Source organism: Anabrus simplex, chromosome 1, assembly GCF_040414725.1.
Source record: "Anabrus simplex isolate iqAnaSimp1 chromosome 1, ASM4041472v1, whole genome shotgun sequence".
Lineage (NCBI taxonomy): Eukaryota > Metazoa > Arthropoda > Insecta > Orthoptera > Tettigoniidae > Anabrus > Anabrus simplex.
In genome coordinates this window covers 690417881-690436774 of record NC_090265.1, presented here as the reverse complement: position 1 = coordinate 690436774, position 18894 = coordinate 690417881, and the positions used below count along the sequence as shown (strand labels likewise).

Here is an 18894-nt window from a genome sequence, read left to right as displayed (position 1 = left end):
AAACAGTGTACTCTTTCAGATTTCTTCGTACTAGGGCCCTTAAATGTAACACAAAGTGATACAGAAGGGAGTGAATGTGAGAAAACACTTGATGGAAGTGCCAACTGTAGAGTTCAGGACGACAATGACCAGCGTGATTCAAAACAATGATAGGTCAAACATCAAAAATACGTCGAAATTTCAATTTTCAGGCAAACGGAAATTTCAGCACTTTCAGCGAAGTGTGTAAAGAAAATGAATGCTAATATGTCACAGCATATGAATGCATTGTTCATGGCATCTTATCATATTGCAAACAATAACAGACCCTACACTGATTTTGAAGGTTTGGTTACATTGTTAAGCAAGTTGAATGTTACTGATTCAGAGAAGAATGAGAATGATCACAATGCAGAGCTTGAATGACTACCGTGGCTGTGCTATGAAGAAGGAATTGCAAAGTGTAAATTATATAGTAACTTTCGTAGTATTGCCGATAAACATTCTAAAGATGTATCCCACGGTGCGAAATCGCAGGGGGAAAGGGAGGGATTCCCCCCCCTCGGGGATTTTATCTCAAAGTTTCCCCCTACTAAAATTGCCCGGGGGGATTCTTTCAATATAAAATTATGAGGAAAATGTAGAACACACATAATTTATGACTGAAATTAATGATTTTTACTGTACATATTTTTATGAAAACATCAGCAATGCCAGCCAGACCTTCAGCAATAAAACTATGCAGCAGTGGCAATCCGGACCTGCAACCTATTATTCATATTTCACTCTGACAAGTCCATCTGAAACTCGGGAAAAATATAAATTACTTGAAGCTCTCCTCCTTTGTCATTGCTCTAAGTAGCTCGAGCTTACACCACTCTTGTACTGGTACTTCTGGTAGAGGGTGAGTTTCCGATAAGTAGTCAATAGGACAATATTCACTTCAGCAGTGTACAAACCGACAAATGTTTTCAGTCAAAACTTAGCCCTGATAGAGGAAGGTTCCACTAATAAAGCCATAAATCAGGACAAATCGCGCCTCCTCTCAAAACTTCTCAGCTGTTTGGAATAATGTTCTAATGTTTATCATTCTCGTTATAACAACAAAATTCAAACAAAAAGATCTACAATTTACATTTGTCCGAGAGGGAGGGGGTGATTAAATTACAGGAGAAATTTAAGCCCCCCCCCCGCAAAATACTGCCTGAAAAAACACTAGTAGTTAAACCCTATGTCCCTTCCCCCACCATTTATTTCTGATTTCGCACCCTGGTGTATCCGGATTTTCAGGAGCATTTAAACTGGAAACGTTTAAAACATACGAAAAATCCTATCTTCACTCGAAGTGTCAGGAGGCTGAAAAAATGGCGTAACAGCCCCAAAGGGCCTTGGCCTACCAAGCGACCGCTGCTCAGCCCGGAGGCCTGCAGATTATGAGGTGTCGTGCGGTCAGCACGACGAATCCTCTCGGCCGTTTCCTTGGCTTTCTTGACCGGGGCCGCCATCTCACCGTCAGATAGCTCCTCAATTGTAATCATGTAGGCTGAGTGGACCTCGAACCAGCCCTCAGATCCAGGTCAAAATCTGTAACCTGGCCGGGAATCGAACCCGGGGCCTCCGGGTAAGAGGCAGGCACGCTATCACTACACCGCGGGGCCGGCAGGAGGCTGAAAGTTTCATGAAAAATTCCGAATGTGCACTTGTAGCGAGATGCGTCAAGAAAATGAATGCTAATATGTTACAGCATATGAATGCATTGTTCATGGCATCTTATCATACTGGGAAAAAAAAAAAAAAACAGACCCTACACTGATTTTGAAGGTTTGTTTGCATTGTTAAGCAAGTTGAATGTTACTGGTGGGAAATCAAACAGGCACATTTGGTGTAATTTTAAAAGACGCTAACCTTGAAGGTGACTGATGATTATTTGGGTAAGTATCTCTTAAAATATACATTTCTATTCTTATATGAACTGAGACTATACTACTTAAGGCTACATTTCAAAAATAATACGTAGCTTGATCCTAATCTAACCTGTGGTGTTCATAATGTATATTTGCGAAAAATGTGCTGGCTCCTGATAAAAAGGGTCTGGCTACTGAATTATTTCTATTTTCTTCTACCCCTGGATGAATTAATAGACAGAATGCTACAAAAACTTCAAGCACGTTTCAATGCAAGGGTTCGTGTTATCTGGTATTGAAGGTATGGGTGTTTGCTGTACTCAGTAACTCAAATTGGGAAAGCAAAGGTGTATTATTGTAGAGGCTTTCATTTGTTGCTTTGTTGAGCATCTATGTATGTGTCTTCCTTTTTGTAATGAGTCAGGAACTCTTTCTGTCCGAGGTGATGTTAAACTCTTTTTGGATGTGCGTAAATTGGAGATATCTAAAAACTCTTCCCCGTTGATTTGTTATTGTGATAAGAAAGTAATAATAATCATTATTACAGTAATAGCAGCTTGGTTGGGGAGTAGCTTAGTTGCTGGCTTCGCCTTTAGAAGCCTGAGGTGTGAATCCTGATTGATCCTGGGATGAGATTTTCATCTCAAAAATCACGTGACACCAGGAAAAGGCACCCTGCCTTAAACCCACAGACAAAAGCGGACTGTGGCCAGTGACATAGGTGTTAGGCCCTTTAAACAACAATCATCAACAACAAAATCAAACAGCTTGGGTGGCTCCAGCAACCCCAGAAATAGCTGGAATAAGCAGGTAGCAGGTAGGGACCCCTCTTCGGAGGCAGCCCTGGCCAGGGAGTGGCACCCTTGCCTATGCGAGCCCCAGAGCACACTGACCCGGTGTGTAGCATCTGGTAAGGGTCCCAGCAGGGTTATGGGTGAAGACCTCAACGGATCTACAGCAAAGAAGATGGACTTTGGAACGGTGGAGATTGGGGAAGAGGCAGCCCAGTACTCAGGGAAGAGTACGAGTACACGATTCATCAGCAGTGTTGTTTCCCATGTTAGGGGCAGCTGCAAGGGCGTCTGTTGCCCATGTAAGTGGCGGCCTGAATAATTGCTGGCAGTAGCTCTGTACTGTGCTGAGACCTGAACGTTATTTTTTTTTTTTTTTGCTAGGGGCTTTACGTCGCGCCGACACAGATAGGTCTTATGGCGACGATGGGATAGGAAAGGCCTGGGAGTTGGAAGGAAGCGGCCGTGGCCTTAATTAAGGTACAGCCCCAGCATTTGCCTGGTGTGAAAATGGGAAACCACGGAAAACCATTTTCAGGGCTGCCGATAGTGGGATTCGAACCTACTATCTCCCGGATGCAAGCTCACAGCCGCGCGCCTCTACGCGTACGGCCAACTCGCCCGGTACCTGAACGTTAACCAAGGGTGATATTAAGAGGCTAGAAGCCTTTAAGCTGTGGTGTTGGCGTCTGCTGCAACAGATAATTTGGGTGGAGAAGAAGACCAACACTGAGGTATTGAACATTCTCCAAGAAAAGAGACAGCCATTGAGCCAGATTAGGAAGAGACAACTTTCTTGGATGGGACATAGTCTTCGACATAGGTATGTGCTGATGGAAATTTTGGAAGATAACGCCCTGGTGGAAGACCAAGAAAGACTTTCATTATGACATTTCATGTAAACTCAGGATGCAGGAGCTATGCAGATGCAAAACGTACTGCACAGGATCGACCTAGTTGGAGAAGACTCATCACAGGTCAAACCAGTCATTAGACTGAATTACTCAAAGAAGTAGTAGTTCTAAAATGCCTTTTGGAGTGGCGATTCCATCGTAACAGTAGCCTAAAATGATTGGTGGTAATTATCAGCCTCGGAAAATTTTAGGCCATATCCTTCTAAAAGCGACGAGCAGGTCTTGTGCTGGGAGAGCTGTGATAAGTGGGCAACCAGCAGTTAATATTATGAAGGTGGGAAAATCAGAGAAGTTGATTGATTTTAAGGAGAAAGAGAATGTTGCAATGATGGGACTGAGTGAGGTAAGTGGAGAGGAAAGGAAGTGAAGAGGATGAGTAGAGGATACACCTATACTGGAATGGAGGAGGTGAGGCAAAGAATGGACTAGGAGTGATTGTTAACAAAATCCTGGATGAACATGTGGATAGGATAGACTACGTTAGTGATAGAATAATCATAGTATGACAGGGTGGAAGAAGGAGTGAAAGACCTCATCCAAGTTTATGCACCCCAAACTGGACAGTGAGGCAAATATAGAGGAATTCTTGACATTCAAGGAAATAATCACCAATGTGGAAGTGGTGGTCATGGGAGACCTCAATGCACAGGTTGGAAATGACAGAATTGGTAAAGAAGAAGTTGATTGATTTGCGAGAGAAATGGAATGATTGTGAGTAACACTTGGTTTAGAAAGAAGCATAGTAGAAAGATCCCCAGATATGACTGGGGTGAAATAAGGACAAAAACAGTTATTGATTATTTTTTTTGTTGAGAAAATAAATCTTAAACTGTTAATGGATGTAACAGGTGAGGCATTTGATGGAGACCGCAGAGTAATGGTATAGGTAATATTTGTGAGAGTAAAAAAAATAAGACAGAAGAAAATAAAAGTATGGAAATTAAAAGATAAAAGATGATGATGATGCTTGTTGTTTAAAGGGGCCTAACATCTAGGTCATCGGCCCCTAATGGTACGAAATGAGATGAAATATAATGACTAATTAAAAGTCCAAAATCCTCCACTAACCAGAATTCAAAACATGAGGACGAAGAATGAATGGATGGATATGAATTTAAAACAATCAGTGGATCTAATCCACAATGCCTCACATTCACAGAAACTGACATAAAACAATAGTATTACTGACCAAGGGGCTGCTTCCAAAGTACAATACTGAATCGATGATGTTTGTAGTCTAAAGGGGTCCAAAATCCAAGTCATCGGCCCCTCATAATGGTACTTATTGCTAGGAAAGTAGAACCATGGTATTTGACATGTTGCGGTACTAATCAAAAGTAGCGTAGACTCGCGGTATTCCACACATTATGGTACTACTCACAGGTAATGTAATGCGCACATGTAACACAGACCTATTTCTCACATTGCGGCACCATTTACAGGAAACGCAAACCTATGGTGTTCATCACATAAGTGTACTAACCACAGGGACTCGTACTATCCCGTTCCTCATATAGTGGGTACAATAATAGGCAAAGCAGAACCATGGTGTCACTCATACAGTGGTACTAATCACAGGTACTGTAAAAGCCGACAGCACACACTGTTGCTACTAATCACAAACCTATTTTGTACATAACATAGTGGTGCTATGTGCAAGTAAAAATGACCCATATGTTCCCTGCGTGGTGGTACTAATTACTAGTAGTCTCATGGTTCTAATTCGATCATCTCTTGGTTGCCCCTTTTAGTCACCTCTTACGACAGGCAGGGGATACCGTGGGTGTATTCTTCGCCTGCGCCTCCCACCCACAGGGGGTTGCGTGTTTTGTCCGCAAGAGCTATTTTATTTTGTTCAAGTCCGCCGGCAAGCCGGTTAGGACCCCTCTATCTGCCACCTGGGACGAGCCTCGTGGGAGTATCACGTCTCCCCCTGCTACACCAGCATAGTAGGTTCATGGAAAAGATAAAAGAACTCGGGAGGAATTAAAACAGCACATCCCTATGTGAAATAGAAAGTGTAGAAGAAGATTAGACCAAATTTAAAAACACATTTGTAAGCTGTGCAGAGAAGATTTGTGGCAGAATTTCAGTGAGAGTGAAGGGAAAGGAGACACCTTGGTGGAATGAAAAGATGGAGGTTCTTAAAAAAAAAAAAAAAAAAAAAAAAAGCATGGTAAGAATGGAATAGAGATAGGAAAGAAGAAGTAAGATTAAGTATCAGGAAATTAAAAGTAAGTGTAAATAAAGAAAAGAAAAACGTTGGGAGAGATCCACACAAGAGTTGGAAAAGGTAAAAAAAGGATGTTGTATGGATTGATAAAAAATAAGAGAACTCTCACAAAACAAGTGAAGAAAGAAAGTGAAATTGTAATAACAGACCCGGAGGAGATGAGGAGTAGGTGGAAATGATGCAGAAGAGAGAGTACTGGTAAATGAGGATGATCCTGAAATGGAGAGTGATATTGCAAAAGCAGATGTGGAAATTGCTGTTAACCAAATGAACAAATGAAAACCGGAAATGTATGGAAATTATAAAGGCAGAAGGACCTATTGGTCTACATTGGTTATATAGGCCGTTAAGGTGCATATGGAGGAAAAAGCAACTACCTGATGATTGGTAATGTAATGGCGTATGGCTTTTAGTGCCGGGAGTGTTCAAGAACTGCTCGGCTCGCCAGATGCAGGTCTTTTGATTTGACACCCGTAGGAGACCTGTGGGTCGTGATGAGGATGAAATGATGATGAGAACAACACATAAAGGTGTAATAATAAGAGTATTTAAGAAAGGTAACAGGAAGTAACGTGACAGTTATCGAGGAGTTACATTGTCACGACTAGCCAAAATATTGGAGAAAATAATAGAAAGGAGAATGAGAAGAACGGTGGAAAGAAATTCAGAAGAAGAGCAGTATGGATTTCAACAGGGCAGGTCAATGATAGACCCTATATTTACCATGAGACTACTGATAGAAAAACAGTGGGAATATGAAAAAGATTCGGTATTCCTCGATCTAGAGAAGGCAATACAATGGTGTTAATAGAGGAAAAGGTGTGGGAAACCCTTGATAGAGAAGGATGTGGAAGACAATCAAGGGAACTAGTGAAAGCAATGTATAAGAATTGTTTCAGTTGTGTCCGGACTCCAGTGGGGAGAACAGACTGGTTTAAAAACCAAACTGGACTAAGACGGGGAAGCGTATTGTCTCCACTTATGTTTATAAGGTTATGGATGAAATTCTAAAAGAAACAAAGGCAAGATATGGAGGGGATATGAAAATATTGTTATTTGCAAATGACATAGTGATCTGGGGAATCAATACAGAAGTGCAAATCCAAATAGAGGCTTTAAATGACAATTGAGGAATTTGGTACAAAAATCAGTGTGGAGAAGAGCAAAACAGTGATGATAACAAGAAGAGAAGGAAAAGGAATCGTTAGTATCAGGGGACAAAACCTTGAGATTGTTGAATACTTCAAATATTTGGGAAGTAAAATAATGCAAGATGCAAGGTTGGATAAGGAGATTGGCAGAAGAGTACGAAGCAGGAAATATGTTCTACCAGAATGTGAGGCAGCTGGTGTGGAACAGAGAAGTTCCTATGAAATGTAAAAAGATGATGTACAAGATATACTATACCCTTATAATAATGTAGGCGTCAGAGACTTGGACTTTGACAGCAAGAAATGAGAGTAAAATTCAGGCCAGTGAGAAGTTCCTGAGGAGTCTGGTAGGGAAGACAAGAGAGACAGAGTAAGAAATGTTGAGGTCAGAAAAGAGATAGGGATAGAAAAACTGAGTGATAGGATGAAGATGGTTTGGGCATGTTATGAGGATGGAGGAGGGAAGGATATCAAAACAAGTATTGGAGGCTAAAATAGAAGGAAAGAGGGAGGCCTAGAGCAAGGTGAATGGACTCTGTCGAAAACTGTATAAGAAAGAGAAGACTGGACTGCAATACAATTACTGAAGAGGAGTGGTAGAAGGAGAGAGAATGGAGGAGAAGTGCTGTCAACACCCCGACCTGGCAGGAGCTGGACAAGGGGAAATGTAATCCTCCTTCAAGGAAAAATTCTGAGTAACAAAGTTAATATAAACTAATATTGAATTTTCACAACCGCATTCTAATCAAAATAAACTTTCAACCTATTAGGTTGTGTTCCGTACATATAGTACGTGTTGAAGAGATGTTAAGTACAGAATAAAAATGGTCAGCCAGACACCAGTGGGATCCAAATCCACAACCTCCAACATCTTAACCTTGGCTGCTAAGCTGCTGAGCTATTCCCCCCCCCCCCAAAAATGTTACAGCTGGAATAATTATGATTACTTTCTTATCAGAATAACAATCAGTAGGGAAGAGCTTTTAAATATCTCCAGTTTACACACATTTAAAAAAAAAAAAGTATGCTTGGAAAGAGAAAAAAGGAAGTCATTTCCAGATTTCAAGTATTTAAACAGAAAAGAACATAAATGTTTACACATTTCTAAATATTTGAGTGTGATTTGATAGAATTTGATGATGTTCTTTCAATAACAAAACATGTCATTCTATTCTAATTATGTTGTTTCTTTTTCAGGTGTAATACTGTTACCATGTGTTTTCTTTTGTAGGTAGTACGTTCATTACTCAAAATTAGTTTTGGCAGACTGAAGACCATAAGTTATTAAAAAATGTTAGATATATTAACACAAATATATGAATTTTATTAAGTAAAATGTTTATATTTTAGGTCTGGCCACCGATATCTTAGAAAATGAAAAGACTAGCACCTCCTCACCATCAGACGGTAAGTTACAATAATATAAATAAGAAGTTGAACTAGTGAAAGCTTGTTTCACAATCCCTTTAAAATATATTAATATATTGTTTCAAAAGCCAAAAGTGCTATTACTTACACCATAATAGGACTAATTAGAGAAATTATGGCCAGAGTGGTGCGTGAGCATTTTCTCGCTCTTGAGTTTTACAAGATGATGTTATCTGGCAAAACCATTAGCAATAAAATAACATACTTTTCATATATACATCAGATATTAAAATGTGCAATGTAAAATATTACATCATTGTTTTGTTCCACTATAGCTAAGAATTTTCCTTGCCTAACTCATATTGTAAACCCAAATACATAAAATTACTTTTTTTACAATTTCCTTTACGTTGCACCAACACACACAGACCTTATGCCGATGATGGGATAGGAAAGGCCTAGGAGTGGGAAGGAAGCGGCCGTAGCCTTAATTAAGGTACAGCCCCATTATTTGCCTGGTGTGAAAATGGGAAACCACGGAAAACCATCTTCGGGGCTACCAACAATGGGGCTATCTCCTGGATGCAAGCTCACAGCTGCACGCCCCTAACCGCACAGCCAACTCGCCCGATATCTCCCGAATGCAAACTGTTGGCTGCATGACCCAAACTGCAGTCACTGGTTCGGTACATATAAAATGATATAAACTATACATTTTTAATAAAATGTTTAAGCAGGAAGATAGTCACACCTCAAGTTAGTTGTGTGATGAGAGAAATTTTCACACATCTGCATGACCTAAATCAAGCCTAACATTCTGAAGACAAACTATTTACTGTACTTTTGAGAGAAATTATTTTAGCAGGTCGAGGGCAACACTACAAAAGTCAGGTGCTTTTAGCAGGTAGAGGACAACACTAAAAAAGTCAGGTGCTTTTAGCAGGTAGAGGACAACACTACAAAAGTCAGGTGCAAATGGAGGCAAAGTTGTGACCTTCTCTGTTTCCATGAAAATGAGATTCCAAATCATTGTGATCAAAATGCTCATATAATGACCAGTGATGGGTTAAAAGAAATCACAGCCAAGGGCAGATATGATAATCTGGCTGCTATTGGCTATGAATATCAAATCCCAAATGTGACTGCTAAGGGCACTATTACACCTCTTGATGGTGGGCCAGTAGGATAATCAAAGTTGTGGTTGTTCATCTGATTGACCATGTCATCAAACTCTAGTCTTATTAAGCAAACTATGAATCATGGCAAGTGTTTTACCATCTACCCTATCCAGTCAGTCATAAACTAATGAATTGGAAGCGCTAAAAAGAGCATCCCGATATAGGATATCACTATACTATAAATTAGTTCATTTATTTCATTTATTTTTCTACAGATGTAATCAAGCCATCATGTATTCCTGTACCTCCAGCACTTGTGTTACAGTCAGAAAATTCACAGTGTAATGCTGTAACTGTCACACAGAGTGATGTTCAGACACTTGTTCAAAAAGTATTTCAGTTAGTTCCGGCAGCCATTACACAAAAAATAATAGAATTTGAAGATCAACGGAGGTGCGATAACATCCTTGTTGCCAATGCAGCTCCTGCTGTTCATGACGTAACACCAGAAATACAGGTTAGTATCATATTCACATCAAAATAATTTCCTTCATTGATCTAATGTCTTTACTGCACAGTTCTATCATGTCTTTTTTTCTTTCTTTCTTTCTTTTGTATTTACTACCAATAAGAGAAGCAAGTGTGCAGTGTTGAGCTTGCCTAAACACTCCTGCCAACTATACACTGGTGCTGCATGAACATGTATTAAAGCACCAGTTTCAGAAGTCTCATTCATACTTAATCGATTTTCATAAATACGAGATGGAAAGCCCACTATGACATCTTGATCAACAACACTTCAAACCACCCATCACAACACACAAATACTCACTATTTTGATTCGTGTTACAGACTCAACTACACACCTCTCCCGAAAAGTATGTGGCGATTGCTAATGGTTACTGTCACAGCCTTCAACACAAAGAAACACAACACAACCTAACAACAGGGAAAAAAAAAAAAAAAAGGGATATGTCATGGCAACATATTTCCATACATGCACAAAAACTTACCAGAAAATTTAATAGAATTAGGGTACAAGACGACATTCAGAACGAAGAACAAACGACACGATAGAATTCAACCTAAAACTAGCATTCAGCACATCGACCATCCTTCTTGTTTTCAGTCCTAAGACTGATCTGTAGCCATGAAATTTCTCCAGATGGCACGATTGTTGGCAGCTGCCGTTGTTGTTATGTAATTATTTGTGTCCATATCCTCCATGATCTCTTTTATAAATGTTTTCCTTGGCTTTCCTCTTGTTTTTTTTTTCCTCCTCTGCTACAATTTTTATTAATAATAAATAATAATGTTATTTGTTTTACGTCCCACTAACTACTTCTTAAGGTCTTGGGAGACGCCGAGGTGCCGGAATTTAGTCCCGCAGGAGTTCTTTTACGTGCCAGTAAATCTACCGACACGGGGCTGTCGTATTTGAGCACCTTCAAATACCACCGGACTGAGCCAGGATCGAACCTGCCAAGTTGGGGTTAGAAGGCCAGCGCCTTAACCGTCTGAGCCACTCAGCCCGGCACAATTTTTATTTGCATCAAGCGTCATAGAGTACGACCCAGCATGACGGGTGTCAGTTTTAAAATGGTTTTAAGCAGCGATTTCCTCTGCTTCATCATTTTGTTGTAAGACTTGGGAATATGTTTTTATTGCTGTCCATGGAATTTTAAGTATTTATCTGAAGAACTACATTTCAAATGCCTCAAGTCTGCTGGTATTGCTTTTATTTAATGTTCTAGTTTCTGATGCATATCATATCAGTATGCTCCTTTTCGTCACAAAAGCCCTTTTGGCTTGAGCTATTTGTATCAGTCGAGCATATACCATCTTCCGTATATGTTATGCCTAGGTAAGTAAACAATTTTACCTGCTGAATATCTGTTTGATTGGCTATAAGGTGAAGATTACTGGGCAATTATGCTACAACCATACATTTAGTTTTTGAGGCATTCATTTTCATGCTATACACAGATACAGTAAAATCTTGTTAAAACTCCCTTCAAGGCATTGTTTATTAACCACATATTAAGCAAGACTGTGCATTAAGCAGAAGACAACCTAATACGTACAGTAATTTAATTGGCTTTACGTCGCACCTACACATATAGGTCTTATGACGACAATGAGATAGGAAAGGCCTAGGAGTGGGAAGAAAGCGGCCATGGCCTTAATTAAGGTACAGTCTCATTTTTTGCCTGGTGTGAAAATGGGGAAACCACGGAAAACCATCTTCAGTGCTGCCGACAATGGGGCTCGAACCCACCATTTTTATTGAAATATTACATATGCAATGTTGTAAATGATAGAGAGAAACATGATTTATTAAACCACCAACTTCCTGTATGAACAGGCTGGACAAAGTGTGCAGTACAATAGCCAAATGAAAACTGAAAAAGGCTACAAAGCTGAGAATTAACATGCGTTATCCATAGACTGATTGAAGGCAATGATTTCAGCTAATTCAAGAATTTCTGAAGCGAGTTTAACAGACACTTCAGTACACCGAGGACAACATGAAACTGATGAGCAAAATTTTCCAGATCTAAAGAATGTGGACATTAGGGGAAAGTAGTGTAGGATCAGGTGGCAAATATGAGTGGACATTTGAACTTTCTGGAAAACTCCATGGACAAATCCTTGTGTATGCTTAGAAGCCTCCCCATTATCAACTAAATGCCCAGCAATGTTAGTGTGCATCTTTTCAAGTTTAGAAGGTGGGTGGCTGTTTGTGATTTTCCTTCTATGACTTGCATCAACATTGTTATTAAAGACATCACTGCAAACAATCATATGAGATATTTACTCCCATGATTTACAGTTATATGTTTAGTAGTGTAACAAAAGTAATTACCAAGTTTTAGTTAAAATCTCAAATCACTGAATATAGGGCAAAAAATATTCTTCAGCATGTGTATTGGATAAAACCAGAACTTCTTTGTAAACCACGTTTGTGGCATTGCCTTAAGGGGCTAAGATGACCAGTCTACTGGCAGAGCTAAATCTGGAACATGCGACATGGAACTCTACATGTGAGAAACAGTCCTCTTAAGTTGAAAAAGAAAGGGTTTCTTTATTTCTAAAAGAGATAATACCAATTTTCATGTCTCTAACTTCTTAGTTTTTGAGATGTAAGTATCCTCATAAAGAGAATTCAGTATTTTCGGTCTCCAGCTTAAGTTGATTTTCCAAAAACAAAAAGTATGTGTTTCTTTATTTTTAAAGGGGATTACAAATACCAATTTTTACGTCTAACATGTTAAGTTTATGAGATAAACTCATTTTAAAAACTGTCCCACTCCTTGGCTGAGTGATCAGCGCTGAGGCCTTCGGTTTACAAGGGTCTGGATTCGATTCCAGGATGGGTCGGGGATTTTAATCGTGTGTGATTAATTCATTTGGCTCGGGGGACAGGTTGTTTATGCTTGTCCCAATACTCTCCTCTTAACACACCATATTACCAACTACAACAGGAACATGCAATAGCAATTAAATCCCTACACACGGGGTTGGCGTCGGGAAGGGCATCCAGCCGTAAAACAGGGTCGAATTCACATGTGCGACACAGTTTGCACCCACAACCCCACAGGTGTGGGAAAAGCAGTAGAAGAAGAAGATACTCATTTTAAAAATGCACCCACTTTTTTATTATTTCACCCCCTTAAGTGCATTTTCCAAAAAGAAAGTGTGTTCATTTATTTTTAAAAGAGATTCCAAGTCCAGTTTTAATGTCTTCAGTTTCTGAGATATATGTATCCTCATATAAAGAATTCAACTCCTTCCTCACCTCTTTTCACACACAACCCCCCCCCCCCCCCCCCGGCCAAACCCCGTAAGTGGATTTTATGAATACAAAAATTTGTGTTCTTGTATTTTTAAAGGAGATTCCAATACCAATTTTCATGTCTGTAACATGTTAGATTTTTGTGGCATAGGCTATTGTAGATAATCTCACTGCTGTAAGAATTCTGGAGCTGACGTTCCCATGGTTACAGCAGTTCATTTCTTTATCCGATTCCTAGAGCAGGGGTAGTGTGGTGCCAATATCTCCATAACGGTTGGTTTTAGGGCCTTAAAACACTGTTTTCGGGCCCGCAGGGCTTACCGAGTTATATTCTTTGCGTCAAGGGGCATAAATTGAGCTTTGTCTTGTCCTTGTACGACAAATTCGATATTTCGCCTATGTTAGCCTAGTATTTCTATATCTCCCCCATGCCCCTCCCCCCTCAAATTGTTTTGAAAATAAAATACAGCTCATGTCCCTCAGGGATAATGAATATTTACATTAGTAAGATAATTTTTAGAATCGATCCAGTAGTTCTTGAGCTTAGCCATTACATACAAACTTTACCTCTTTATATATTAGTACTAGCTGTTACCCATGGCTTCGCTCGCGAAGATTTCGTAATTTAATAAAAATTAATTGTTTCTCGGTACTGCGCTAAGACATTAACTGAAAATCCCTAAAGTGTAAAAACTCACCGAAAACTTGCATTTCATTTACCCCAGAACCTCTGTGTAAACCACGTTTGTGGCATTACCTTTTGCGGGTAAGATGACCAGGCTACTAGTAGAGTTAAATCTGGAACATGCGACCAACAGTCCTCTTTTATGTCGAAGAAAAAGGGTTCCTTTATTTCTAAAGGAGATTCCAAATACCAATTTTCACAACTGTAACATCTTAGTTTTTGAGATTCCAAATACCAATTTTCATGTCTGTAACTTGTTAGGTTTTTGTGATATATTGTAGGTAATCTCGTTGCTATAAGAAAACGAGGTGACGTTGCCATGGTTATGGCAGTTCATTTCTTTATCCGATTCCTAGAGCAGGGGTAGTGTCTTGCCAATATCTCCAGTAAGGTTGGTTTTAGGGCCTTAAAACATAGTTTTCGGGCCCGTAGGGCTTACCGAGGTTTGTTCTTCGTGTCAAAGGGCTTAAATTGAGCTTTGTCTCGTCCTTGTACGACAAACTAATGGAAACAAGAGAGGTCCACCTATTCAATTATTTTGCCTATGTTAGCATAGTATTTTTATATCTCCCCACATTGCCCCCCCCCCCCCTCAAATTGTTTTGAAAATAAAATATAGCCTATAGCACTCAGGGATAGCGTATATTTCTATTCGTGAAATAATTTTTAGAATCGGTCCAGTAGTTCCTGAGATCAGCCATTACAAACAAACTTTAGCTCTTTATATAATAGTATAGATAGATAAGGAGCATGTTGGTGGAATGGTCCTTTCATCCTTTCATCTTGGTGAAAAGATTGGATATAGTCACTTTTTCTGTTGAAGGTTGGCTCGTTTAATGTTGCTGACATGTAGGTATCAAGTAGATTAATATCAACCTTAAGGACTAAGTGTTGAATAGGTTGCATACATTCATGTAAAATGACAAAATCCACATGCCTTATATATACGACCACATTATACAAAATGTTCCTTCTGTAAGGCTGGTAATTGGCATATAACAAAGTATACCAGATGGACGAGTCTGTTATAAAAGATAGCAAAATACAGTCAGTTGAAAGTCTTTCAGTGAGGTACTTGTCCACCATATAAACTGTAGTGAAATCATTTCTTTTCTTTGTGATAAGTCATGCAGTTGACTCCCCCATTGCTTGCTTCATACACTCATCAAGAAAAGTTAAACATATACCAGATTCTGTTGTGTAGAAGTGGAACCAATATATTATTTAATGCAAAACTCAGAATAGCAGATAAACAAAAACTTACACTTCTCGGTAACTTTAGATTCATTGCTCTGTATGTAACTAAACCAAAGAATTTAAAGAAACTCCTCAATTATAACATCACAATTAAAGACTGTTTTGAATGTAGTCCATAAGTCAATAACGTGTTGGTCTTCCACAAACAGTGAGGCATTCTTGAACATGACAGGGCATGTTCAGAACCAAATAATTGAGCATTTCTTGAGGCAAACTGTCCCAGTCCTTGATGGCAGCACCTTTTAAGGCCTGAATCATTAGTGGTGGATGTTGATGGTTGGAAAAGCTCTTTTAAGAAAGGTCCACGTATGCTCTACGCAATTCATGTCTGGGGAAGATGCTGGCCAGTCCATTCTGTAGATCCTACTTTCCTCCAGGTATCCACAACTGCTCTACGATCTGGATAAGCATTATCATCCTGTAAACCCATCTCCTATGGTCTCTGCAAAACCAGTTACTATGGGTCACAAAATTTTGTGATTGTATACTGCAGCCATAGTGCTTCTTTGAATGTGAACCATTGGTGTACAGAGCTGAGCATGATACCTGCTCAGAATAGCACTGAACCTCTGAGCTGTTGGCGGTGTTCTACCGAGAATGATTCACTGTACCATTCTCCTCTTGCCCTCCATATGCACAGAGTTGTCATCAGGTTGTAATCCAATTCACACTTTGTCAGTAAACAGTGTGCTGGATCATTGATCACATGTCCAGCCCACTAAACATGAGCCACCCTATGATGTCGAAGTGGAGGAGTAATGAGGGGTGTGCTTGAACAGATCCCCACCATAGAGTCTATAGCGCACAGTTTGGGTACTTACACTAACTTCTCTGGCATCTCGAAGCTCATTGCACAGAGTAGTAGCTGTGTATGTAGGTGTCTTAGAGCAGATATGCATATATATCGGTCTTGTGCTGCTGCTGTTTTGTGTGAATGACCCATGCGAAGGCGAAGTTGATCTGCTACTGAATGGGTGTCTTAGTTTTTCCACACCCTGGAAAAAACACTGATTCATGGAACAATGTTGACAGAGTCAGGCTTATGTCCTCTTACATCAAAGTGATGATTTTAATGTGATCTGCCAAAGATAATGTATGACAAAGCATTTTTGTGCATAGAATCGAGGTATACTGACAAGCTTGCTTGGATGTCACTTCAGCTCTATTGTACTGGATTTGTTAACGGTCGTGAGTCGAATGCCCCTAGCTTTGAAGAAGGCAGGGTTGCTATGATTTAAATGACGTGCTTACTATCTAACCATAAATTAAATATATATTAGACACTGGTGGATAAACTGCAAATAAGCTTACTTTTTATTGAGTGTATGTACTTTTTCAGTGTAACAGTGGAGCAGAGCCAGTAGGACAGCCATCAGTAATTTGGTTGCCCATACTATCCTCCCTTAGATTGTTCTCCTTAACCTGCAAGCTAGTGCTACCAGAGTATGTATTTCTATTTCATCAGGTCACTCATTAGTGATTGTTTTCATTGCAGTCATACTTGTTCTGTTTTGTGTGTTTTCTGTCCCCTATTCTTTGTCTTTGAAGTGCAGTGACTTTTAATATGAAGTTCATTAAACTTCGACATGCTTTTTGTTTCAGAGAAATGTCAGAAGAATGCATTATGACTGTACAATCATGTTAACATTTGCCAGTGATGGTGAGGAATTCATTCCTGATATTGTGGAATCACTACGGCGCCAACGAAATGATGGCAAGCGCATTGGTGTTCTCATTCTTGAAGAACATTCCTCTAAAATGGAACAGAATCCTCAACAGTTCATCTTCAAACTTTTCCATCAGGTATGCTGTAGTTATTGTTGTTCTACAAGTGATTTTAATTTTAATCCTTTATTTCAGATATTCTATCATAGTGTGACTTTCTGTAGGTTGGGTCAGGATATTTCAGACGTTCTATCGCAGTGTGACTTTCTGTAAGTTGGGCCAGGATGGTGGTAGTGATTATTGTTTTAAGAGGAAGTACAACTAGGCAACCATCCACTATTAACACTAATCAGAGAGGGAAAACATTGAAGGGGTCTGACACTTCAAAAAATGAAGGTATTGGCCAAAGGAAGACAAGGGCCACAAAGGGTGTGAAAATGAAAGACTCCCTAGGCCTCAAGTGCTGTAATACCGCCGGGGTAAGAAAATAACAAGAATTGACCAAGGGAGGTCAGGTAGGATAGATGAAAGTTAGAAGCCTGGCACAAGTAAGTGGAAGCAATGCCAGGACTCAGCTGAAGGCCCCGTAGTTGCCAATCCACACTCCCAAATTTAAGATCCCCAGGGCCCCATTTAGTCTCCTCTTACGACAGACAGGAGATACTGTGGCTGTTATTCTGCTGCCCCCACCCACAGGGGAATTGAGTCAGGATGCTCAATGAATTATTTTGACCAGTAGCCAGCAATTGAAAGGGAGCAGCCAGTGAAGTTATTCAGTTAACATCCTGGCAGGCATCTGATATATTTCTGTTATTACCACAGAACAGTGCTACCAACCAGGTATGGGCGACTACGTAGTTTCAACATTCAGTCTTATTTTATCATTGCACAGTTCATTGGCAGGGTATCAGTCTTGTAACATCCAAATACCAACGGTTATGGTGATTCTTTGCATTAAGCATTTTTTCATAGATTATAGAGCTCATTGAGATATTAATTCATTTCTATTAAATATGTATAAAGGTAGTTCTGTATCACTTGCTCTTACACCTGAGGAGCTGCAACAGTCAATCAATAGTTTCAAGTACACATACGATCAGTGTTTGACCTTACCATCAAAGCTCAAGAAACAGATTATTTCCCAATCTGCCCCCACGGACTAGCCTTGCAGAGTTCAATGTCTCAGACGTGACTTTAGGAACTCAGTTTGTATTCAGGAGATAGTGGGTTCAAACCCCACTGTCAGTAGCAGATAGTTTTCCCATTTTCACACCAGGCAGATGCTGGGACTGTACCTTAATTAAGGCCACGGTCACTTCCTTCCCTCTCCTAGCCCTTTCTTATTCCATCTTCGCCATAAGACCTATCTGTGTCTGTGCAACATAAAGCAGATTGTAAAAATAAATTTTTAAAAAACCTTTGGGAACATCTTGTCTGAACGATGCACGTTAGAAGAGGATGTGAAAACTGACTCCATGCTGCCCTCTTGACATTGATCAGCTATCCAATCGGGTCTTCAGGAATAAAGACCTAACAGTTCATAAAAAAAACTTATGATACATAAAGCAGTAATCATCTCAGCATTACTCTGTGGATGTGAAACCTGGTCCCTGTACCATTGTGACTTCAAGAAACTTAAGCATTTTCATATCAACAGTAACATCATTCCATCTTAAATGTCAAATTGGAAGATGAATCTTGCATTTCTTGAGAAAGTGTACATGAACAGCATAGAAACCTCCATCATTGACCCTGGAATTAGGTGTACAGGGCATGTCCACCATGTGAATGATGCCAGGCTTTCTCTCCAGTTCCTGTATGGTGAACTTTGTTTGAGTTCAAGACCCTGTGGTGTCCCTTGAAGTATTATTAAGACCAACTTTAGCAAACCATAAAGGTCACAAATATCAAGCTTGTTTTGGCACCAGACCACCTCTACTGCTGTTGAACTGTTTGAGCTAGAACATCGCGGGCAGAAGACTCTAAATGTACCGTCAGATATAGTGTGTGTGTGGATGCATGTTTCATGGTGG

General features: G+C 39.8%; 2 protein-coding genes across 2 annotated transcripts in view; one reads left to right on the top strand and one right to left on the bottom strand.

Annotated features, from left to right (window-relative positions):
• Positions 1–18894, bottom strand: part of LOC136857345 (uncharacterized) — a 280832-nt gene that overhangs the window by 223474 nt on the left and 38464 nt on the right. The gene's annotated exons all lie outside the window — the stretch shown is intronic.
• LOC136857346 (uncharacterized) overlaps positions 1–18894 on the top strand; it is a 68447-nt gene that overhangs the window by 26196 nt on the left and 23357 nt on the right. Inside the window, exons 4-6 of the mRNA XM_067135954.2 lie at positions 8323–8379; positions 9734–9975; positions 16799–16999. Of these exons, the coding sequence (XP_066992055.2) occupies positions 8323–8379; positions 9734–9975; positions 16799–16999 (500 nt within the window). The remainder of the gene's footprint in view (positions 1–8322; positions 8380–9733; positions 9976–16798; positions 17000–18894) is intronic.